Genomic DNA, 26,346 nt, shown 5'->3' with positions numbered 1-26,346 from the left:
GGGCATGGAAAGTGATGTTTGCAGAAGCATTCTGAGAGGATACAAGTGGGGCAAGATTGCATTTGTCAAGGCCAGAGAGAAGGATGTTGTATTAATTGAGATGCAAGATGATGGGAGCTTGGATGAGGATGAATGGATAAGAAAGGTCATATCTTAGAAAGGTTATACAGAAAATTTTGGCAGGATTAAGATATAACAGAGATGTGAGGACATTGAAAGATCTGAAGTGACGATAACGCATAGGCTGTGGGCCTGAGTGACACGCTGAGTGGTGGTGGTATCCACAGTGATCAAGACAGTAGGTATTCTCTCTGCATCTGCAGAAGAAGCTACTGCTGTCAAAAGCTGGTTTAGCACTTCAACAAACTCTCATTCTGCGTGTTTAGCCAGTGACTTTTATGAGATCTGTCATAATTTCAAATTTAATTTTAAGTAGTTTTTTCAAATTGAAAAATGTACTTAAATTAAACAAACATTAATTTTTATCAACTATCTTCTTTGAAGTTGCAGATGTTCTTGATTAACATGCTGTTTGGTCACTGTGATGATTGAGAAAGGGGAATGAGCCAGTCTGCAACTGTTTTTCACACAATGAGCTCCAAGAATATTTGTTGTTGAGCAAACCCAATTTGAATCGCTATAACCCTCGTACGCTTACTGTGATCCAAGAAAACACCACTCAGGTACTTGGGTTCCAAGGGGCTTGCTTTAATACCAATAAAAAGTTACAAAATCAAAAGTGAAGTTCACTTCTGATCACTGATACACTGCATATCACTATCCCACTTATAACAAAATAAGGTCCTGATCTTGTGAACTGTTATGCATGAAAATGGTTGCATTGATTTTGATGGAATTACTCCCATGAGTCCTAGTTTGCAGATAGGCCCCTAGGATACTTTTTCAATACATGATATACACAAAGTGCATTTTCTGTCTTTTATTTTCCAATTATGAAATAAAGTATTTTTTTAATATGTAATTCTGTTACTTTGTGGGGAGAGCTTGTGGTGGTTTTATATTTAAAAACAATGCTGTAGCTGTTTATATACTTTACAACTTTGTGGTGAGCTTTGCACTCAGCAATCCTCAGTAGGATTTAGGATCCTCTATAGGATGTTAACTAGTTTAAAATTTAACATTTGTTGCACTTCAGTAGACAACACTGATTAAAATTATGAAGGTGTTATGACAAATACTTTGGAGTTTTAGATGTGGTACACCAAGTCTAGTCTGAGAACCAGTTCAGTGGAAGAAATGATAAGGAATGTTACAGTTTGAGACTAAAGTTATAACAATCTTTTTCAGAATAGCAATATATTGTAATTTTATCTTTCTACAGAATATTAAAACCTCAGAAATAGTGAAGCAACTGGTTGCTGAAGAAAATGCAGGAGAACTACAAAAATGTTTTGGTTCACGGATGGAGTTTGGGACAGCAGGACTCAGAGCAGCCATGGGGGCAGGAATTTCTCGGATGAATGACTTGACTGTTATCCAGACAACTCAGGTACCAGGTTCACTTTGTTTTTCTGATATTACTTAACTGAAGGCTTTTCTTCTGCATTCAGTAGAAATGAATATTTTTAATAAAAAAGTAACCAGATGAAATATGGAAATGAAATTGAGCTTAACCACTGTCCAAAACCTCAAGGATGGTTTTCAGTGGGAGCAGAGTTAAGTCAATGTTGACCACTTCAGAAAACGCACTAACATCTATTGAAATTCTAGTTCTTCGAGTGATTGCTCATGTCCATTCCAATTAGGTGTGCATGTGCGGCAGCCACAAGGTTTTCCCCCTAGCAGTACCCATTGGGTCAGTCTGGGCGCTCCCTGAGGTCATGCCTTCATGGCATTGAATATAGGGCCCTGCTGATCTGTCACCACTTCAGTTCCTTCTTACCACCTGTAATGATTAGCTGGAACACTCGTTACTTCTTGCTTTACAAGTGCAACTTCTCTAATAGTTTAAACTTTTGTCCTGTAAATAGTTAGTTAGATAGATAGGTTTATAGTAGTACATTACAGTGTTAGATTAAGTTTCAGTTAGCAGGTAATCCCCTGTGACCGGAGTCCCAGGGGAGCCAACTTACGTCACTCAGGGTGAACTGCAAAGAATGGGCAGGCAATCCCCAAAGCTGGTGGATATTCCAATATTGAGATTTACCAAGCCAGCACAAAACAGCTTCTGTAATACCTCACTCGTTCCCCTGAAGCCAACAGCACAGTTCCCTTTAAAGTAACCCAGCCTCAGGCCTCCACCCAGATGCCCAAGTCAAATATGATGAGGATTACTGAAAATCTTGTTCATTGTATAAAAAAAGTTCTACTAATCCCAAAGAATCAGACACATTACCCCCCAGGTTAATGAATACTTCAGATCTTACCCAAATACACACTTACAGCCAATTCTTATTAACTAAACTAAAATTTATTAAAAAAGAAGAGAGCTTGTGTTGGTTAAAAGATCAGTATACATACAGGCATGAGTATAATTCATGAGGTTTGGATTCACAGCAGAGATGGTGAGCTTTGTAGTTGCAAAGAGTTCTTTCAGAATTGGTCCATAGGTTATAGTCCAAATTATATTCAGGGTGGTCCAGTCAGAGCTGGGATCTCAATCTTGTGGCTTAAGCTTCCCCTGCATTGAAGCTTCAAGCAGATCTGAGATGACAGGATCAGGGCCCAAGGGTCTTTTATACAGTTTTCTAGCAGCCACTTGACCATACAGTCCTGGGTGAACAATAGGCTTCTAATGTAACCTTCTGTTTCCTGAACCTCACTGGTAATTAACTACATGGATTAACATAAACTACTTAATGGATAAATTATCTTATCACAAATTTTGAAGAGACATACGGACAATAACATGACTGCACCCAAGATTCATCTAAATGTTAACATTCCCTTTTGATCTCTGAATCAATAGCTATAATGACAGACAGGAACTGTCTGTTTACATGGCTAGCATTAAACAGGATATGAGTACACACATACAATTAGCATTACCTCTAATTTCTAACAGTATAGGTTTGCATTTCAAAGGTCTACCCCATCTACCATAGAATGGCCTTAATTAACATACACAAACTTTTCTAATATGTCCCTAATGGTTGACTGAGAGTCAATCAACCTGCAAGCTGCTTAGCCCTTTCTGGCAATGTGTCACACTGTATATAAGATTTGTTACAATTATATAACAGCTGTAGCAAGAATACTTTGCATAGTCATGTTTTCATTAGATAACATCACACCCTCTCCCTTTATTACCTCCTTTTACTCTGGTACTAGGGCATGCCTTGATCCCTGGGGTTTAAACCCAGCGCAGCGTGTGGCGAGTATGCCAAGAAGTGACCCCCATGCTTCCTGCTTGAAGTGTTTGGGGGAGAGTCACCAGAAGGAATGCTGCAAGATCTGCAAGGGATTTTATCTGAGGACTTAGAAGAAGGTGGATCAGTGCCTCATGATTCTTCTGATGGAGGCAGCTCTACATCCTCACTCTGACCCTGGCTTGGCGGAGCCGTCAGAGCACCTCAGCATCGGTGTGCAATGCGCCAGCACCAATGAGGCATGAGTCAGCGCTGAGGAAGGACTCTGCCAGAAACCCTTGGCACCAGCAGGGTTCCCCACATAGGTGTCCCACATAGGGCAGTGGGTGGCACCATTCTCAGTCCCCAGTGCCCCAGAAGAAAAGGAGACCAGAAAGGGGCTGCTCCCCCATGCCCAGACCAGCGCAGGAGCCCACCACTCGCATTGGGCCATGTAACTTCGGCTCCACCTGCTAAATTCTAGTAATTTTCAGTTCATCTAAGTACTGTAGAGCAATCTCTTTATCATGGAAGTGCAACTTACAACTGTAGATTTTTTTTTTTTTTTTTTGATTACATGACTGCACTCAAAAACAATGTAAAACTTTAGAGCCTACAAGCCAAGCACTAAGACAGACAAGCTCATTTACATTTACCGGAGATAATGGTGCCCACTTCTTATTTACAATGTCAGCTGAAAGTGAGAACAGGCGTTTGCATGTCACTTTTGTAGCTGGCGTTGCAAGGTATTTATGTTCCAGATGTGCTAAAGATTCATATAGACCCATAGACTCTAGGACTGGAAGGGACCTCGAGAGGTCATCGAGTCCAGTCCCCTGCCCTCGCGGCAGGACCAAATACTGTCTAGACCATCCCTAATAGACATTTATCTAACCTACTCTTAAATATCTCCAGAGATGGAGATTCCACAACTTCCCTAGGCAATCTATTCCAGAGTTTAACTACCCTGACAGTTAGGAACTTTTTCCTAATGTCCAACCTAAATCTCCCTTGCTGCAGTTTAAGCCTATTGCTTCTTGTTCTATCATTGGAGGCTAAGGTGAACAAGTTTTCTCCCTTCTCCTGATGACACCCTTTTAGACACCTGAAAACTGCTATCATGTCCCCTCTCAGTCTTCTCTTTTCCAAACTAAACAAACCCAATTGTTTCAGCCTTCCTTCATAGGTCATGTTCTCAAGACCTTTAATCATTCTTGTTGCTCTTCTCTGGACCCTCACCAATTTCTCCACATCTTTCTTGAAATGCAGTGCCCAGAACTGGACACAACACTCCAGTTGAGGCCTAACCAGCGCAGAGTAAAGCGGAAGAATGACTTCTCGTGTCTTGTTTACAACACACCTGTTAATGCATCCCAGAATCACGTTTGCTTTTTTTGCAACAGTATCACACTGTTGACTCATATTTAGCTTGTGGTCCACTATGACCCCTAGATCTCTTTCTGCCATACTCCTTCCTAGACAGTCTCTTCCCATTCTGTATGTGTGAAACTGATTGTTCCTTCGTAGGTGGAGCACTTTGCATTTATCTTTATTGAACTTCATCCTGTTTACCTCAGACCATTTCTCTAATTTGTCCAGATCATTTTGAATTTTGACCCTGTCCTCCAAAGCAGTTGCAATCCCTCCCAGTTTGGTGTCGTCTGCAAACGTAATAAGCGTACTTTCTATGCCAACATCTAAATCGTTGATGAAGATATTGAACGGAGCTGGTCCCAAAATACACCCCTGCGGAATCCCACTTGTTATACCTTTCCAGCAGGATTGGGAGCCATTAATAACTACTCTCTGAGTACGGTTATCCGGCCAGTTATGCACCCACCTTATAGTAGCCCCATCTAAATTGTACTTTCCTAGTTTATCTATAAGAATATCATGCAAGACCGTATCAAATGCCTTGCTAAAGTCTAGGTATATCACATCCACCGCTTCTCCCTTATCCACAAGGCTTGTTATCCTATCAAAGAATGCTATCAGATTAGTTTGACACGATTTGTTCTTTACAAATCCATGCTGGCTATTCCCTATCACCTTACCACCTTCCAAGTGTTTGCAGATGATTTCTTTAATCACTTGCTCCATTATCTTCCCTGGCACAGAAGTTAAACTAACTGGTCTATAGTTTCCTGGGTTGTTTTTATTTCCCTTTTTATAGATAGGCACTATATTTGCCCTTTTCCAGTCTTTTGGAATCTCCCCCGTCTCCCATGATTTCCCAAAGATAATAGCTAAAGGCTCAGATACCTCCTCTATTAACTCCTTGAGTATTCTAGGATGCATTTCATCAGGCCCTGGTGACTTGCAGGATATGCTCCTTCATGCTTCGGCCACCATTCCAGAGGACGTTTTTAAAAAAAAATGCATTAATTAAATTTATGACTCAACTCCTTGGGGGAGAATTGTATGTCTCCTGCTCTGTGTTTTACCCGCATTCTGCCATATATTTCATGTTACAGCAGTCTTGAATGATGACCCAGAACATGTTGTTCGTTTTAAGAACACTTTCACTGTAGATTTGACAAAACGCAAAGAAGGTACCAATGTGAGATTTCTAAAGATAACTACAGTTATCTTTTTCAATGTTTAAGAATCTGAAGTGCCTTCCAAAATCTCATAGGGACAAGTTGCTGAGCATGCTTTCAGAAATGTTAAAAGAGCAATGCTCAGGTGTGGAAACTACAGGACCTGAACCACCAAAAAACAAAATCAACCTTCTGCTGGTGGTATCTTATTCAGATGATGAAAGTGAACGTGTATTGGTCCACACTCCTTTGAATCGTTATTGAGCAGAACCCGTCATCAGCATGAATGCATGTCCTCTGGAATGGTGGTTGAAGATGAAGGGACATATGAATCTTTAGCGCATCTGGTGTGTAAATATTTTGCAATGCCAGCCACAACAGTGCCATGCCAATGCCTGTTCTCACTTTCAGGTAACATTTTTTAAATAAGAAGCAAACTGCATTATCTCCTGCAAATGTAAACAAACTTGTTTGTCTGAGTGATTGACTGAAAAAGAAGTAGCACTGAGTGGACTTGTAGGCCCTCAAGTTTTAAATTGAAACTAAATTGAAATTATTTTTGAGTGCAATTATTTTTTGTACATAATTCTACAAATGTAAGTTCAACTTTCATGATAGAGATTGCACTACAGTATTTGTATTAGATGAATTGGAATACTATTTCTTTTGTTCCTTTTTTACAGTGCAAGTATTTGTAATCAAAAATAAATATAAAGTGAGCACTATACACTTTTTGTATTCTGTGTTGTAATTGAAATCAATATATTTGAAACTGTAGAAAACATCCAAAAATAGTTAAATAAATGATTTTATTGTTTAGCAGCATGGTTAATTTTGATTTTTTTTTAATCACTTGACAACCCTGATTTATGTACAAAATTGTTAGCTTAGCTAAAGGAGCTCAATTTCTTTTCCTACTGTCTCAATCATTAAAAATCTAGGAAATCACAAATTAAGCCAATTTAGTAAATCTGAGTAACCCTCAATTTGCATAAAAGTTCTAATACTACATACATTCTAGAGTAGATTTGCTGTACATGGAGATGCTGAATAAAAGTAAGGGTATATCCTGTGTCACTTATTTACTTTGTCCTAAACAGGCTTCATTTTGTTGTTTTTGAGATTAAAAATAGAATGTATTGACTAGTAGTTATTACTTTTTCAGGCCAGAAGCAGGGGAAAAGAGCATCTGAATTAATCATTTTTGAAGTACTGTAATCCAGAATAATCATTTTTATCTAATCTACCTGGATTTAAATTTTTCATTTGGAATTATTCACGTTATAAAACCCATCAATGGTAGTTTTTTGTTTGAAGACTCGGCATTTTCTTGGTTTTCAATCCGTATTTCTTGCTCCCGGAAAATTGTACCCTAAACCAATTTAGAGTACTTTACTTGCCTTTTTTTTTTTTAAGATTTTAAAATTTATTGCAGCCACATTTAAAAATACTAAGATTGAGTTCTGAGTTTTTTGTCTTTAGGGATTTTGCAGGTACCTTGAAAAGAACTTCAGTGACCTAAAGAAAAGAGGAGTAGTCATTGGTTTTGATGCTCGCGCCCATCCTTCAAGTGGAAGTAGCAGCAAGAGGTACTCTTAGTAATATGTAGAAATGATTTTCTTTGCATGTTATGTGGAATCTATTCTAATTTGGTCACTGCTTCAATAGCATTTTCTTTGGAGCAGTTAGATGTGTGTGCAGTTTGAATGTAAAAGTGTATACACTGTACATCTGAAGATAAGTATTATAGCTTTGCTCTTCTTTTGCATTTTGGTATGAAACACAGGTAAAATCCAGTCTGTACTGCAAATTTGGACCATGTTTGTAACGAGAATAAGGGACAAATGAATTATACCAGAATCAAATCTATATGCTCCTTGTGAATTTTATTTAACTGGCTAGTGAGAATCTCATGAATGTATTTCCAAATAAACTTTTATTGTCATTTAGGTTTGCAAGGCTTGCTGCAACAACTTTCATCAGTCAGGGAATTCCAGTGTACCTTTTCTCCAATATAACACCAACACCTTTTGTGGTATGGTTGTCTATAATTTTTTCATACAACATAATGGGGTACTGTCACGTACAAAAAACTATTATAATCTTTTTTTAGAAAAAACCAAACTGATCTATCAGCTCGTTGGTTTGCTACTCTCAGGCTTATTTAAGATCCTAGCTGCGAGGCTAACATTTTTCATATACATTATTTCTTTGCTTTCATTATTTTGGTATATTCAGTCCAGATTTAGACTTTGGAAAATCAAATATTCTTTGTTTGACCTTACACTTTTATTGGACATGTGTGGTACTGAATATGCCTGCAATTAACCAGTCAAGCCACTAGATGAAATGGCTCACAATCAATAAAGAGAATACTGATATTTTCTAGACTTGAAATCATGATTGAATGGTTGTAGCAATGGCTTCATTCCCAGAATTTGGCAAGATGGAAACTCCAGGATAACTCTTGATACTATTGTTTTACAGCCCTACACAATAACTCATCTGAAACTTTCTGCTGGAATTATGATTACTGCTTCCCATAACCCAAAACAAGATAATGGTTACAAGGTATTCCTATATAACTTAAATCTTGCACTGTTTTCAAACCTGACTATTTAATAATAGCATTTATAATAGCACTCTGTATGTTGAAAAAGCTATCCAGTCCTTAATCTTCATAGTAGCCATAGGAAGGAGGAAGGTAAGTAGTATCATCCCCATTTTACAGATGAGACAGTGGCTGGCCCAGGGCTATAGAGCAAGTTAGGGGCAGAGGCAAGATTAGAACTCAGATCTTTGTCATTCATCCTGTGTTCATTCCTCCAGAATGAGTTACTTCAGTGTTCTAAAATATTATATATATATATATTTATTATTTTCAATCTTGCTGCTTTTTCAAATATGTTCAGACCTTTGAAAGTTTTAAGAATTTTATAGTAACATGACTTAAATTAATGATTTGTCGCATGTGTGGAAGTAGTTTGAAGACCAAGAGAAGCAGGCGTTGTGGGTGACTAAAAGTATTTTTAACTGTAAAAACAGTCAAAAAGTCTTTTTAGTACCAAAAAAAATACCCCCCCCCTTTTTTTCCCTTTGTCTCATGCATAGTGGTTATATATAAAATTGGAGGAAACTATGTAGGTTGATACAGTGTTCTGTGGACAAGTATTAACTACCTGCCTAGCAAATGGCCTGAAATTTGGTTTTACTCTAAATGAGATGAGCCTGATGGTGGTCTACTTATTTTCTGTGGGAGATTTAAATATAGGGTAGTACATCCTCAGAAAAACAAAGCTTAGGGAAATCTATATCCCAAGTTTGTTACTGTATTGTTTTAGCTGTATTTACTGGAATCAGCCATGAGTTGTGCCAGGATTTAGCCAACTAAAATCAGTAAAGGTATTCATGTTTGAAAATAACCCGTGTGTGTCCTGTGTACCATTTAGGTTTATTGGGAAAATGGTGCACAGATAACCTCACCTCATGACAAAGGAATCTCTCAAACTATCGAAGAGAACCAAGAGCCATGGCCTCAGGCTTGGGATGACAGTCTGATTGACAGCAGCTTGCTACTTCATGATCCTTATGTCACTATCAATAAGGACTACTTTAAAGACATACAAAAGCACTGCTTTCACAGGTGAGCTGGTGATTGTCATTCTCTTGGTGACAAACCTATATTTTTAACTTGATTTTAAACAAGAGAGATTAAAACTAAAACTGGGGGTGGGAAGTGGGAGGAGCTGGATACCAAAACTTTAATTTCTGTCACTTATATTAACTTTACCCTTAGGCTAGCAACTGCTAAACTCAATATACTAGAAAGCCAGGAATGTATGAAAAATGATGCTGTAATATTACAAAAAAGCATTATGTATCTACTTAGGAGGATAAGTGGTTTTAGTTCTTAGTTGTATGTGCCTCTAAAGTATTTAAAAATTATAACACAAGCATATGGTGAGTGAAAGATAAATAACATAGCACTGTGGTTCAGTGTAGTTTCTGCTCCTATGTAGAAGTCTGTCTAAATGCCATTACTCAACTTGTGATACTGAATCTTATCAGCCAATCATGCATGTTCTTTCCCTCCTCTGGTGCTCTATAAGGCTCTGTAGAGTTTATCTGATGTCTTGGTACAGTCATATGTAGGGCTCGAGACAGGGGTAAAAAGGTACCTTTCAATACAAACTGTCTTTCTTTGGCTTCATAGTTTAACACTGTTGCAGAGTATTGAGTCATGGTTGTTTCTGAACCGCATTAAGTGGCACACAGTGGCCATATTAATTGAACATCATCATTAATTTACTTGATTTCAGGAATATAAACAAGGAAACAAAGCTGAAGTTCGTCCACACTTCTGTGCATGGTGTAGGCCATGAATTTGTGCAGTCAGCCTTTAAGGCATTTGACTTTAAACCTCCATTGGCTGTTGCTGAACAGAAGGATCCTGATCCAGAATTTCCAACAGTAAAGTACCCAAATCCTGAAGAGGGTAAAGGTGTACTGGTAAATATTTTTTTTAAATATTTGCAATCTATGTTAAAAAGTGTTCTCTCCACCAGCCAGAAATTGTCACTGTAAACCTAGGTATGAACTTTTTTATAAAATAGTTTTTCATTTTGAGTTTCCATTCTGTTCTATTTCTTGAAACGCTAACCAGTGTCTTTTCATAGTTCCTGTTTAGCTTTTAATGAACTGGCTATCTAATAACAAGATAAACTACTAGAAGATTTTTTTTCTTTAGCAGAATATACAGTATCAGTATGGAGAATAAAATGGCCCTTAAAAAAACAAACAGAGAATGTTCCTCCATCTTTAAAAAATGTCCAATTACAATAATTTTTTTAACAACCTGAATCCATCAGCGGTTAACCGTTAAACTATAGAATAAGATGATATCAAATGTAGATATCTAAGGTCTTATCTGCAAACATTCATGGGAGTAACTTGACTTGTGTGAGTAGTCCCATTGACTTCAGTGGGCTTTGAATCAGCCCCCAAATGTAGAAATAGGTGTAATTTAATTTATTCTTCACACTCCATATCTTATTTTGATGTACTGCTGCTACCCACTGAGATCTCTACAATACTGAGGGTACCCTTGAATGAATTAAGGACAGCATTTCTGCTGTAAACATAGCTTTGTGGTTTTGTGGGTTCAAATGAAAATAAAATGGGAATGTTACAGACCTATAAGAAAGTGAAAATATTATCTGGAAGTACTGATCCTTCTCTGATGTTGCACTTTACCATTGTTTTCTAGACGTTATCTTTTGCTTTGGCTGAAAAAGAAGGGGCTGGAATTATTTTAGCAAATGACCCAGATGCTGATCGACTTCTTGTTGCAGAGAAACAAGAAAGGTACAGTAATAAAAATATGCTGTAGTTCAACCACAGCTATGTGACTTGAAGCCTGAATTAATTCTAGGAAGTCCTGTGACCTGTATTATGCAGGAGGCCAGACTAGATGATCACAATGGTTCCTTCTGGCCTTACCTTTCATAGATTCATAGATGTTATTGGGAAAACCTGAGAGCTCTGAAAGTGTGGGGAGGAAAGGTGGAGGGAAATTGATAATACCTATATTGCAATAGCACCCAGAGGCTGCAATGATGATTTAGAGTCCATTGTGCCAGGTAACATACAAAAAGAAGACAAATATGAAGAGACAGCTCTTACCCCAAATAACTTAGTCTACTGTATAGTTTGTCAAGGTTTTAAAATAAAAATCTTCCGTAGTACACTGCAAAACATGCTTTCTCACTCGTTTCATTTAGTAACTAGTAACTAACATCTTTAATTGCATGTCACTCTTTCATTGACCTCCAGAATCAGGGGGACAGCATAGTTCATTTAGATACCAACCCCCTTCTATCTTTTTCCCAGTTCAAGAATGGGGTAGTGATTGACTACATATGCTGAGATATTTATTAGACACCTTGAGCCTGATTTTTTTCAAAGATGCTGTGTATCTGCATCTCACGTTGACGCCTATGAGATTTGTAGGTGCTCAGCAACTTCTGGTGATCTGGATACTAGTTCTCAATTCCACTGTAAAGCATGCAGAGCTGGACATGTGTGCCTATTTAGATTCTGTTGCTTGGGCCACAGAAAGTGGGGACCTGCCACATTTGTCAGATGTGCCTGTAGCCTATGTGACTTGTAATTCTGGCTCACCATCCCGTAGTTCCCTTGAGTGACCAGCATCATATAGACAGCTTCTGAAAAGCTGTACCAGATGACAGAGATTCAACTGGAGTGCACTGCTGAATACTACCTCCCAGACATTTAATGTTTATTTCACCTTATCTGGTAGAGCAGAAGTTAATCTATACAGCTGTAAACTAGGGCTGTCAAGTGATTAAAAAAAGTAAACGGGATTAATCGTGCTGTTAAACAGTAATAGAATACCATTTATTTATATATTTTGATGTTTTCAACATTTTCAAGTATACTGATTTCAGTAACAACACAGAATATGAAGTGTACAGTGCTCACTTTAAATTTATTTTTGATAAAAATATTTGCACCGTAAAAAAAAAATTGTATTTTTCATTTCACTTAATGCAAGTATTGCAGTGCAATCTCTAGCATGACAGTTGAATTTACATATGTAGCATTATGTACAAAAAACTGCATTTAAAACATAAGAATGGTCATACTGGGTCAGGCCAAAGGTCCATCCAGCCCAGTATCTTGTCTGCCTACAGTAGCCAATTTCCTGGTGCCCTAGAGGGAGTGAACCTAACAGGTAATGATCAAGTGATCTCTCTCCTACCATCCATCTCCACCCTCTGACAAACAGAGGCTAGGAACACCATTCCTTATCCATCCTGGCTAATAGCCTTTAGAGCCTACACGTCCATTCAGTCCTACTTCTTGTTCAGCCAATCACTCAGACAAACAAGTTTGTTTACATTTGCAGAAGATAATGCTGCCTGCTTCTCGTTAACAATGTCACTTGAAAGTGAGAACAGGTGTTCGCATGGCACTGTTGTACTTGGTGTTGTAAGGTATTTATGTGCCAGATACACTAAAGATTCATATGTCCCTTCATCGTCAACCATCATTGTAGAGGACATGGGTCCATGCTGATGATGGGTTCTGCTCGATAATGATCCAAAGCAGTGCAGACTGATGCATGTTTGTTTTCATCTTCTGAATCAGATACCACTAGCAGAAGGTTGATTTTCTTTTTGGGTGGTTTGGGTTCTGTAGTTTCTGCATTGGAGTATTGCTCTTTTAAGACATCTGAAATCATGCGTCACACCTCGTCCCTCTCAGATTTTGGAAGGCACTTCAGATTCTTAAACATTGGTTGAGTGCTATAGCTATCTTTAGAAATCTCACATTGGTATCTTTGTTTTGTCAAATCTGCAGTGAAAGTGTTCTTAAAACGAACTACATATGCTGGGTCATCATCTGAGACTGCTATAACATGAAATTTATGGCAGAATGCAGGTAAAATAGAGCAGGCGACATACAATGCTCCCCCAGGGAGGTCAGTCACAAATTTAATTAACGCATTTTTTTAATAAGCATTATCAGCATGGAAACATGTCTTCTGGAGCGGTGGCTGAAGCATGAAGAAGCTTATGAATCTTTAATGCATCTGGCACATAAATATCTTGTGACACCGGCTACAAGAGTGCCACGCAAACACCTGTTCTCTCTTTCACGTGATATTGTAATTAAGAAGTGGGTTGCATTATCGCCCGTAAATGTAAAACAAACATGTTTTTCTTAGCGATTGGCTGAATGAGAACTAGGACTGAGTGGATTTGTAGGCTCTAAAGGTTTACATTGTTTTGTATTTGAGTGCAGTTATGTAACAAAAAAAATCTACATTTATAAGTTGCACTTTCATGATAGAGATTGCACTACAGTACTTGTATGAAGTGAATTGAAAAATACTATTTCTTGTTTTTTACAGTGCAAATATTTTAATCCAAAATAATATAAACTGAGCACTGCATACTTTGTATTCTGTGTTGTAATTGAAATCGATATATTTGAAATGTAGAAAAAATCCAAAAATATTTAATACATTTCAATTGATATTTTATTGTTTAACAGTGTGAGTAAAACTGCGATTAATATTTTTAGTCTCTATTAATTTTTTTGAGTTAATTGTGTGAGTTAACTGTGATTATTCAACAGCCCTACTGTAAACCTGCACCGAAGGTGGACTTCAGGTTTTCATTTCCTTGCAGTACAGAACTAAGTTCTGCTGTTGCTGCCAAGGGCAGGGGCAGTATGGATGATATTTCACTGTATGAGCTATCAGAGTGATTTGAAACTCAGGCCCCATCCCTGACACTGGCTAAGCACTGAGAGAGGGCTATTTACCATGTCTCCTCCTGTGGTTGTTGAAATTAGAGAGGTTTGAGTTTACACCACTCCAATGAATTCAGGCTCTCAAGCTCCCACGGAAGAAGAGGAGGAGTGCACAAGTGTTCTTCCTGCTCATCAGAAGAGCTCAGATCCTCTTCATTCCTACAGCAACTCAAGGGCTTTTCCTTGCTCCAGCTGTGTGGATTAGAGAGGCACTTCTGTATCTGAGAAGAGGAATGGACTTATTAGCACCCTCTCCCCTGGGTCCATTAAGGACATGTAGATGAAGCCTGTCATCCTTCGCTCTAAAATGTTTTATGCTGTGTAGTTGTAGCCATGTCAGTTCCAGGATATTAATGTTTTGCTAGCACACATACCTAGGTTTGCTTCCCCCCACCCTTTTTGATCAATATGATCATATCATATTGCCTCTGTATAAATCCATGGTACACCGATATCTTGAATACTGCGTGTAGCTGTGGTCACCCTATCTCAAAAAAGATATATGAGAATTGGGAAAAGGTTCAGAAAAGGGCAAAAAAAATTATTAAGGGTATGGAATGACTGCCGTATGAGGAGAGATTAATAAGACTGGGACTTTTCAGCTTGGAAATGAGAAAACTAAGGGGGGTATGATAGAGGTCTATAAAATCATGACTGGTGTGGAGAAAGTAAATAAGGAAGTATTATTTACTCCTTATAATACAAGAATGAGGGGCCACCAAATGAAATTAATAGGCAGCAGGTTTAAAACAAACAAAAGGAAGTATTTTTTCATACAACACACAGTCAGCATGTGGAACTCCTTGCCAGAGGATATTGTCTAGGCCAAGACTTATAACAGAGTTCAGAAAAGAACTAGATAAATGCATGGAGGAGAGGTCCATCAATGGCTATTAGCCAGGATGGGCAGGGATGGTGTCCCTAGCCTCTGTTTGCCAGAAGCTGGGAATGGGCGACGGGATGGATCACTTAGTGGTTACCTGTACTGTTCATTCCCTCTGGGGCACCTGGCATTGGCCACTGTCCGAAGATAGGATACACGGCTAGATGGACCTTTGATCTGATCCAGTATGGCCATTCTTATGTAATGATGCGTGCACTGAAGTTTTAAATCAGAAGTACATTTCAGTCAGGAACAGAATTTCCAAGTCCATTAGCATACTAGCAAAAATGAAATGTAAAAAGCAAATGTGTTAATTAGGAAGAAGGTGCAAAGTCAAGCAGCCAGCAAAATGTTGCATGTGTCAAACGCACACAAAAGACTTCCTTGGCACTGAGGGAAAAGAAAATGCTTCTGCTGGGGACCTTTACCTAGAGCAGAGTGCCAAATGCATCTTTAGGTTTTTTTAAACCTGACTTTAATGTTCTATATTAGAAACTCTGCTTGTAGTTTAGCACACTTTTTTATAGCAGTGAGAGCTAGGTCTGAATTAAGCAATGTATGTACTTGCTTTTCTGTGCCTCTCTCTTTCCTGATCTCTTGGCCAGCCACAGTCCTCGCATTTTGAGTCCTGTCCTCTTCCTCCTGCTGAAGATGTTTGTACACTAACTAGTATGTTAAGAATAGACTTCTACAGTATCTGTACTTCTTCCTTGACAGAAACTCCCGTTAGAGCGCAAGTAGTTTGTCATCTGCTATTACACTAAACTGTTGCTGGGCATTACTTTGTGCTTATTGGCATCAATAGATGCAAGAGACTGAGGCTGCTTCTCTTTCACAACAGGTACTGTTTTTGTAGGTCTTGATTTATGTCAGCTTTAGTGATGTCTTTGTTCCCCTTCACAACTGGATTTTTGAACAATTTTCTCTCTCTCCTTTTCTCTTCTGCTTTTCCCTTCTTTTCCCTTGCTCTTCCAATAATTGAGTCAGCTTTGACCCTTTTGATATTTCTCCCTATGTTTGAAACTTTTCCATTCTTCCTTAATGACCTACTGTACTGATGTACTTGTGATTAAGTGAAAATTAGTAGCCCAGACTGTCACTGAACCCACTCAAATAATGGTCATTTAGTACCGAGTTGTTTTTCCCTAAGTCATGTTGGTGCTGTAGCTTGTGTCTTTTTATCAAGATATGATATAGATGCTCCAAAACCAAAATACCTTAGTTTAAAATTAAAAATACAACTGTTAAAGCTAAGGAGAAAAAGTATCATCAAATGTGGATAGTGAATTGTTGCAGCTTTTGACAGGCACAGAAGCCAATGGGAATGACAAGGGGAAGAATGTTTTGTTTTAGTTGGATAAAAAAATAAAAAATATTTTCAAATGGAAATAGACACCCAGTTCCCACTGATTTTTTTCAGTGGGAGTTGGATGCGTAACTCCCATTTGTCCTTTGAAAATCAAATTCACCTTCACAGCAGTTAGATGACTTCATCTGTTCTGCCAGTTTTCTTGTACACAATAACTATTAAATGTTCTCCAGTATTGTCTTTTAAATTGTTTTTATAATGGTTGCATCATGTTTTGTTTTCAGTGGTGAGTGGAAAGTGTTTTCTGGCAATGAGCTGGGAGCTCTTTTAGGCTGGTGGATCTTCACTTGCTGGAAAAATCAGAATCAAGACCCTACTGCCATCAAAGATGTGTACATGTTATCCAGCACTGTCTCTTCCAAAATCTTGAGAGCAATTGCGCTGAAGGAAGGCTTTCACTTTGAGGTAAACTGTTGTGTAAAAATCTAGTCATGTTTTTGTTTTTCTGTGCAATGTATCTTACATTTTCCCCCCTTTCACTTTAGGAGACATTGACAGGTTTCAAGTGGATGGGAAATAGAGCCAAGCAGCTCACGGACCAGGAGAAAACTGTTTTATTCGCATTTGAAGAAGCTATAGGTAAGAAATGAACAGTATAGATAGCTCTGGTGCACTGTAGAACAGTAAAGATCACTTCTGTCCAGAATGTGGCTATATAAAAATGCCATCATTTCAGCAAAAAGAACAGGAGTACTTGTGGCATCTTAGACTAACAAATTTATTTGAGCATAAGCTTTCGAGCATAAGCTACAGCCCACTTCTTCGGATGCATGGAATGGAACGTATATTGAGATATATATATATATATATATATATATATATATATATATATATATATATACACATACATACATACATACAGAGAGCATGATGCATCCGAAGAAGTGGGCTATAGCCCACGAAAGCTTATGCTCATAAATTTGTTAGTCTCTAAGGTGCCACAAGTACTCCTGTTCTTTTTGCGGGTACAGACTAACACGGCTGCTACTCTGAAACCTATCATTTCAACACTTACTCCCCAGGAGTGTTAGTATCATATCTGCCTGGTTCACTAAGTTTTTACTACTTATTGTAGCACTTCACATGTGGTGCGGATATGGTAGTGAGGTGGTTTGTACATTATCATTAGAATAGTTAATGAAGTTCCAATTGCAGAGTATGCATGAGCCATGATGAAGCTAAGTTAACTTGAAATCTGAGATTCAAGTTTCCATGGGTGGCAATTTAAAAAAGCAAACAAAAAACCCAACTCGAATTGTTATGAATAATTGACACACAAATATGGTACATTTGGGATGCTGCTACTTTTTTTCTTTTAAGAATAGCACTCCAACACCAGTTAGAGTGACTTTTGGAGTTCCGTTGGCACTGGAAAGAATCAAATTTGGGACCAAACTCTGTGATTAAGTTTCACCATTGTGAAACTTTGATTTCATCTCTCTTCCCTCCCCCCCCCCCCCCCCCCCCCAAAAAAACCCAAAAAACAAAAACAAACAACTTCTGCAGCGTGTCACTATTTCTTTGTCAACCTGGTTTTCTCTGTATACTCTAGTTTCTTTTGTTAACAAGTTTCTTTTTCATATGCTTTCTTTTGTTTAGGATATATGTGCAGCCCTGTTGTCCTGGACAAAGATGGTGTCAGTGCTGCTGTTATAACTGCAGAGATGTCTAGTTGGCTAGCAACCAAAAATTTGTCTTTGTCTCAGCAGCTGAAAGCTATCTATGATGAGTGAGTTTAATTTCATTGTCTAGTTTATCGGGTGTTCTCCATCTCCAATATGTTAGTTAACTTGCTACTGAATAATATGTAATACAATATAGAGGCAAAGTACTTTTGCAACAGTAATGATCTAGTTGCTCTGTCTCATAAAAACAAAGCTTAACATATTCAGTGCCTGTGTTTCTCTCTTTTAGGAATATACACAGTTGCCTCAACTGACTTTTCAGTTTGAGTCTTTATTCATGTGACAAGCTATACAACTGTTTCTGTAACACTTTAAGTACACATAGATCTTGTAGGCAAGAAAAAATTGATTCTATAAGACAGGGTCCAATTCTGTATGAAACATGAGATCTATTCTCCCATTAAGCACATCTCTTTGGCATTAATGGGAATTACAAATACACAAGTGCCAAATGGACCCTCCTGAGTTTACAGTGCGGCAGCTGTGTTGGTCCCAGAGTGAGACGGGTGGGTGAGATATATTATAGTTTATTGGACCAACTTCTGTTGGTGAAAGACACAAGCTTTAGAACTACACAAAGCTCTTCAGGTCTGGGAGTGGTACCCAGTGTCACCCTTACATACAAGGTGGAACAGATTGGTTAGCATAAGAAATTAACACACTTTCTAAGGGCCATTCAAGGTGAAGTGGCCCATTAACACCCCTGCAGTCATAGGACAAAAAAGAAGGGTTAGTGGGTTACTTACAGTTTGCTGTAATAAGTCATAAATCCAGCCTTTTTTTTTTTTAAGACCATGATTTTTAGTGTCTAGCAAAGTTGTGAATGTAAGTTCCCAGACTCATCTTTTGAAGGTTTGTGTATCTTGGGAAATGGTACAGCCTCATCCCCCATGAATCCACCCCAGGGATCTTCTACGTGCGTCACAAGATACGTAAACAAGGCGTAGCTTGTTTCTTTAACCAACAGAAGCTAGTCCAATAAAAGATATTATCTCCCCCACCTTGTCTCTCTAATATCCTGGGACCAACACAGTCACAACACTCTAAACTTAGGTAGGTCCATTCAGCTCCTGGTGCATGTGTATTTGCCATTAATGCCAAAGAGATGTGCTTGGTGGGAGACTAGAGCTCATGTTACACACAGGACTGGTCCCTGTCTTTATATAACATTTCATGCCTGTAAGACTTGTGTGTTACAGAAAGTTTTGCAGATACATGGTATATGATTACATAAACAAGGCATAGGCCAACAGTTACTGGTCATCTTGTATTGTAGGATCTTCTGCCCTGCTTGCTGCCCCTTAACGCTGGCCCTGGCTTTTATATGCAATTGTTATGGCACAGGTGGGGTGTAGAATTTTTATAGCATGTTCAGGGACCTCGGAAAGAAAAAGGTTGAGAACCCTTGACCTAGATGCATTATAAACACACATGTATCATGGTATGTTTTGTATCACAATGAGAAGGTATACACAATCTGTTCTCAAATCATTATATTTTTTCTTAACAGGTATGGCTACCACATTACTAAAGCTTCATATTTTATCTGCCATGATCCTAAAACTATTAAAGAGCTATTTGAGAATCTTAGAAATTATGATGGAAAGAACACATACCCAAAATCATGTGGCAAATTTAAAGTTTCTGGAGTAAGGGATCTAACTACTGGCTATGATAGCAGCCAGCCTGATCAAAAGGCAGTAAGTATCCTTTTATAAAAATAATGATAGATCAGGTTTTATAGTCCTATGATTAACAATATACTTAACACAGAGAAAAGTGAAAATACCAACTAAAAACCACACAAATTCTTGTAGCCATACTTTATGATCTTGTCTAAGCTGCATAAAATGGCAGAGGAAACTTGGAGGATTGTGTTTATTTATTACAGCTTCAAGTTTTTCTCTGTTTTTTCCTACTGCTTGGAAGGATTATCTTTCCCCTCAGCATTGATATAAGAAATGTAAAATATCTATTCGGATGTGAAGCTTTGGGTTCTTTAGCCCTCTTTTAGAATCAAGGGTGATTTTGTATTTTTTTTTTGCTTTTGATAGTCACTGAGCACATGCTTTCTGTAGCTTTTTCTATATGCTACCAAAATCTTGACAAGATTTCAAGATATGTTATCTAGTAGTGACTTGCAAGCCATGACGTGGCTTCACTTTTCAAATCCTAGGTTGAGGGTAAGATTGTGACTAACTCTAACATCTCTGAAGTTGGGAGGCCAAAATAAAATAGGTTGGTGTATTTGGTACTGAATACAAGTTGTTGTTTTTTTTCCTTGCATCTAAAACTCATTGTATATATTTAAGTAGTGAACTTTTAAGGAAGCTATTCTATGATGTGTGTGTATGTATTTCTAGGTGCTTCCTACCAGTAAAAGTAGCCAGATGATAACATTTACTTTTGCTAATGGAGGAGTGGCTACTATGAGGACCAGTGGGACAGAACCAAAAATCAAATACTATGCTGAACTCTGTGCGCCTCCTGGAAACAGGTATTTTGTTGCTTTTAGGATTATGTTCAGTTATTTTTTTTTAAAAGGCCTATTTTAATATTTTAATAATTGCAGTCTTTAGCAAAAGAATGTGTTCCAAGCTTTAATTCCGCACAATTAATGGCCAATTCTTGCTGTCACTGAAGTTTCATTGAACATTGTCTTGACTTCCGTGGAGCAGGAAGGGGCCCTCAACTAGATACATTTTAAAATTGTATTAAAATATTCCACGATAACTTGAAAGGGCTGCTTCCTTTCTCAAATTTTTTTTTGTTTCAAAGTTAATATTATCAAGACTTCTAATTACTGAAATATTATACTTACTCCTTTGACTCAAGTAGCCTTGTCAAATAACATCTTGGTATTTATCCCATTTGTTTGACACCAATATGAATTTGGCCCACTTTCATAAATGTAAACAATTTGGAGAGTTTTTTTCGAAGAACATATTCTTAATTATGTGGTGGGTCTTCTGGATCCCTCATCAGAATCTCTGTTCTCCTTCCTCTCCTCTTTCAGCCAAGGACTCATTTATGTAGATGTACAAATACTAAACACTGGCACATGTCTCTATGCTTTAGGCTTTCTTATGATAAATTAAGAGTACATCACATGTAACATTCTAAGTGCAGCACTGTAATTAGTATAACCTACCATCATCAAAACAAGCAACTTCAAATCTCAAAGCACCCTCCTTCTTTGTTTTTGAAAGGGAGGAGGAGAAACGTGCCTTCTAGTTTTGACAATTAGCATATGTAATATTTTACTTTTAAGTTAGTCATTCAGATCTAGCCCAGATTGGTAGTGTCTGAACCATGCTCTGTGTGAAATGAATTGGTGGCTCAGTTGGTCTCCACAAAACAAAAAGACAACACTTTTTGCAAGTTTCATTAGAAGTCAGGAATTGAATAGAAATGGAGACTGCCATATCAATGTGCAATGTTTTGGCTGAAGCACATTAATGGAGTATTGTGGAGAAGCTTGCATTTCTTTCTTTTTCTGTATCCATAACTTTTTGATTGCTAAGCTGTAGTGATAATTGAAGATTTTGAACACTAACAACTAACTCAAATACAAAACAGAAAACACTGTCTATGAATTGCTTATCAAAATTTATCTTTAAATATTTAATGTTGAATATTTATGGTAATATTTGCCTAAAGCTCCCAATCCCATTTTGATAGACTGTATATAACAATATCTGAAAAAGACAGTCCTTGAGTTTACAATCTAAGATGAGAGGTGATGGATGGATTAAAAAATACAAATATATGTTTTTATAGCATATTGTTAAAATATTTTAACTTTTTTGTTAAATAAGGCTAATGGTATTTATGCTTTATCATGAATGAAAGAAAATGTAATACAAGATCTAAATATTGCTAAACATATCAACTAGGGATGAAATAGGAAAGGTTTGAAGCTTAAATCAGCTGCTATCATATATCAAGTTATATTTTGAAAAATATGGACAAACGTAAATTCAGCTCCTTGATACACAAAGATTAGAGCTCAACACTGACGTAGTCCCACATGTGGTTCTAAGAAGTCAAGCGCGCAATTTTACTAGCATTAATAGAAAATCTGCGGTTAAAACATCAGACTGAGGGCTAGTCTAGACTGACAGTTAGTCCTTGGGCAAGCTGGGATATAAATGAGTGCACACTGGGGAACTTTTATCATGTAGTAGCAGGGTCCACATGGACTGCTAGTGTACTGTAATTTACATCCCAGCTTGCCATGCACTAACTGTCTTGACAAACCCTCAGAATACAGACCTTTCTTCCTTTTCTTCTAGCCTATTTTGCTGCTTTACTTTGTGGTTTTTTTTGTTTTGTTTACTTGATTTTTCCTTTTTTTTTTTTTTTTCTTTTTTCTTTTTTCTTTTTTCCTTAGTGACCCTGACCAGCTGAAGAAGGAATTAGATGAGCTGGTCAGTGCTATCGAAGAGTATTTCTTTCAACCAGAGAAAAATAAACTGCAACCCAAGACAGAGTAAACAATTAAGATGGTCTTTGCAACATGTTGTGGGCAGAACCCTACACTATTTAAAAAGTAGGGATTTGTAAGGACCAAAAAAAAATTATTAAAATATATATCCTTACCAGTATGTGTTCCACATCCTCTTTGGTCTAATGTCTTGTCTTATTTTATTCGAGTAAATCAAGGGATTTCTTATTAAAACTAGCAACCAAAAATTGTCTGATATAGTGCAAATATGTTTCAATAATCAAGTCTTGTTCTAATAAAATATTTTATTGTACTTGCCTTGCCTTAATTTCTGTAAATGCAGTCTGCTTTTTACATGTATGTAGCCTAATTTGATAGCAAAGTAATGACCAAGTTTTTGATGATGTGGGAACTGGATAGTGCTGCATGAATGTCTAGTTTTATTTTTGCAAGGCAGGCTACTTGTGTAACTAAGGGGCACTGGAAATCTGTGGATAATTTTGGTAAAATTGGGGTAGACCACCACACTTGGCCACCACACTTTATTTAATAATGAACCATCTGGACATGTTTTACTGCTATAAGACAATAATAATAATAAAGTACAGGAGTAATGTTTATATACGATACCAGTCTGTGGGAAGCTATGTGATGCAGTGATGTTACATTCACCTTACACAGAAGGAGTGATCCCCAAGTTACATATTTCAGCTGGTATTATTTATACATAATACAAGTTGTATATCTCTTTACATGTCACTAAAATCCAACCCATCGGTTTGTCCCAGCTCCCTAACTTCTTGTTCTGTTTTAGATACTAGCAGTCTAGGTATTGGTCCATGAGGGTGCCTCCCTTAGCTTGTACTAAGACATAGAATGAATGTATCTTGATTTTGACAAGTTTCTTACATGCTTATGTCAAATGTTTACATCAGCAAATGGAAGAAGTTATGGGATTATGGTGTAGGCTGGTTTTAGGCTACATCACTATTACAATATTTGTGCTTAATGTTCTTGGTGTTCAATGCATACTAATATATAAAAATATGGAGCAGATAATATGTATTACTACATATATGCTAGTCAGCATAAATTAGTCAGTGAAGCAGGCCAGAATGGACATTGGTTGTCTATTGCCAGGGTATCTATGAAAATACATCATCTTGCAGGCAGGGGAAGAGGAAATGCAGTATCTTGGGTTGGAGCTGAGCATGCCAGCCCTGTGTCTTGTTCTCTAAAGACACTTAATATCATGCTGGGGCAGAGACTGGCTTCTTGGTATGTATTTATATAGTGCATCATATGATGCAGCTCTGATCTTTGACTGGGCCCATAATTACTTATTAAATAGTACTAATGATAACGAGTGGAGGGGTTTGCTATTGACTTCAGTGAGACTTAGGATGTTTCACGTTGTACAGAAATTCCATGCACATTGCTTTTCGTTGCCCCTGTAGTTACCTTCTGAAAATGAAACGCAAGGACAACTCTAAACTAACTTATTGAAAACCATGGGAGAACACACTGCAGTCTGGAATTATGAATATACTTCACTGAGGACCATATAATGTGTGCTTATTGTAAATGCCATATTAATGTTGGGGATTGTACAACATGCAGCCCGTGTTGGTCAAAATGTTAGTCTGTAACTCAGCATTCTTGTGTTTGTTTTATTGTGCTAAAATGTATTTGGCATAGTGTGAACCTGAATTGAATCTTGAAAGCAAAATATAATTCCTTTTAAAGTGAGATTTCTGTAATCCAGTGGTTTCCTTTGTAAACAAGTGGTAAAATGGAAAATATAGAGTACTGTAAAATAAATACTACTGATCTTACTCCATATATGGGAGTTGCTAGGATTTTATTTTGATGCAAGGGAAAATGTTAGGCTGTACACAAGATATTAGGCTGTGACAACACAATGTTTATAGCTAGACAGTTACATTGTAAGTAAAGTAATATCCTATTGCAGATGATATCTTCATAGCCTTCAATGGAAATTTGATAGCAAAGCCCTGATGTCTTACCCCTTTTTCAATGCTTCTAGAGTCCAGAGAAGTGCAGTAAGAATTAATTTGCTTCAGTCACCTTAACTTTAGAGCAAGGATTATTCTAAACAATAAAACCTGATTATTTGTGTAACCTTCAAAAGAGGATACAGCGCTACTGCTGCCTGGCTGTCACTGTTCTGTACATATTCAGAAATGTAACTTTTACAAACCACCAAGACAATTAAGTGTAATTAAGAGGCAGTTAACCAAACAAAACATATACCCTATATGGTGGAGCTTTTATGAAAATGGCAACAGAGCATATTTGTTAAAACTAGCACATTACTTTTTAATTCAGACGATTGAAGGCCGTATCAGACTACATATGGATCTCATTGACAGCATGTAGATTTAAAGAGGAGGCAATAGTGAGTATGGTGGGTGTGCCAAAGATAGCCTAATCAGGTGCTTAGCTGCTGCAAGCTGTGAGAAGCAGAAATGCTTACTTTGTATAACAATTAAAATCCTATAAGAAATGATGGCCACAAGGTGAAAGACAGAAAACACAATGGGAATAATCAGTCAATTTTCGACTTGGTAAATGGTTAAAAGGACTGAATTTTAATGGGAGTCATTTTGGTTGGCTCAGTGAATATCTTAATGTGATCAGATGACTAAAAAATGGGACAGAAATACTGCTAAGAATGACAGCTAGAGATGGGACACAAGAGGGGGGAATACTTTGAATTACTACAGTGAATTCTATCCCAGTTTTCTAACTTGAGGGTCTCTCCCACATGCTCAGAGTCTAATTGATCACCATATATGGCGTTTGGAAGGAATTTTCCCCTAAGCCAGATTCGCAGAGATACTAGAGGTTTTTTGTCTTCCTCTGCCACGTTTTTTCAGAAAAGGAGACCTAAACATCAGCAGACATATCTATGGTAGTTAGGATAAAATAATGGATACAAGCCCTTATACGTCAAGGCATAAGCCAACTATTAACTGATGGTTAAGAAGTTTCTCCTATGGGAAAATTATTTCACATGGGTCCTTAAAAAGATTTCTTGCAACCAATACTAGGCATTGCTGGAGACAAGCTACTGAACTACATGGACCACTGGTCTGATTCCATCTGTCAGTTCCTATGTGTAATGGTAATTTACATCTATTTACTGCTGTAACTCACCCAAAAACAGTTTCCTTTGGACTTTCACAGAACTCTTAAAATTATAACCTATATATGTAAACAGAAGTTCTAAAAGATGTTTTAAGATGGTTGTCTAGTCGTGTCGCCACTTGGTAAAAGTATCTCCTACAGTTTATTACAAATACGTTGTCATGATTTACAACCATTTCTTTCTACTAAATACTTTGGAAAGGAGTGAGAATGAAGATAGATTTAACTTCACAGCCAAAGATGGTACACATCTTCAATTTCTAGTGTTACTAAAAACAGCCATTGATTAACTACAGTGGGTGCTCAAATATAACACAGACTATCTGAGTACCAAACAGTGGGATCATGTTTTAACTTCAGTGAGACTGGAATTTTGACCAAACTGAATTTTTTAAAAATATGGAACTTTGGGTTTCAATCTAATCTCAGCATAACTGGAGAGGGGAAAAAAACAGATTCATGATGGATTGAACAGTTTAGTAGCCTTTAGCCTGGTAAGTATGTTGGACTTAATTTTGAGGCTGTTTTTATCTTCATTCCACCCTCTAGATTTTTTGGTGCATGCAGCATCGCTTCCACATATACATTCCTGTTTACCATAAC

General features: G+C 37.5%; 1 protein-coding gene across 1 annotated transcript in view; it reads left to right on the top strand.

Moving 5' to 3' along the window:
- The window catches only part of PGM2 (phosphoglucomutase 2), a 31,863-nt gene extending 7,542 nt beyond the window's left edge, over positions 1-24,321 (top strand). The window contains exons 2-14 of the mRNA XM_050947703.1: positions 1,343-1,510; positions 7,331-7,437; positions 7,799-7,883; positions 8,336-8,419; positions 9,298-9,491; positions 10,168-10,357; positions 11,115-11,212; positions 16,665-16,845; positions 16,926-17,019; positions 18,040-18,169; positions 19,636-19,825; positions 20,489-20,622; positions 22,519-24,321. Of these exons, the coding sequence (XP_050803660.1) occupies positions 1,343-1,510; positions 7,331-7,437; positions 7,799-7,883; positions 8,336-8,419; positions 9,298-9,491; positions 10,168-10,357; positions 11,115-11,212; positions 16,665-16,845; positions 16,926-17,019; positions 18,040-18,169; positions 19,636-19,825; positions 20,489-20,622; positions 22,519-22,621 (1,758 nt within the window). The 3' untranslated portion in view covers positions 22,622-24,321. The remainder of the gene's footprint in view (positions 1-1,342; positions 1,511-7,330; positions 7,438-7,798; positions 7,884-8,335; positions 8,420-9,297; positions 9,492-10,167; positions 10,358-11,114; positions 11,213-16,664; positions 16,846-16,925; positions 17,020-18,039; positions 18,170-19,635; positions 19,826-20,488; positions 20,623-22,518) is intronic.
- The last annotated feature ends 2,025 nt before the right edge of the window (positions 24,322-26,346 follow it).

The sequence above is a fragment of the Gopherus flavomarginatus genome, chromosome 3 (genome assembly GCF_025201925.1).
Source record: "Gopherus flavomarginatus isolate rGopFla2 chromosome 3, rGopFla2.mat.asm, whole genome shotgun sequence".
Classification (NCBI taxonomy): Eukaryota; Metazoa; Chordata; order Testudines; family Testudinidae; genus Gopherus; species Gopherus flavomarginatus.
The sequence above is the reverse complement of the archived record's forward strand: the minus strand, read 5'-3'. Positions and strand labels throughout refer to the sequence as shown.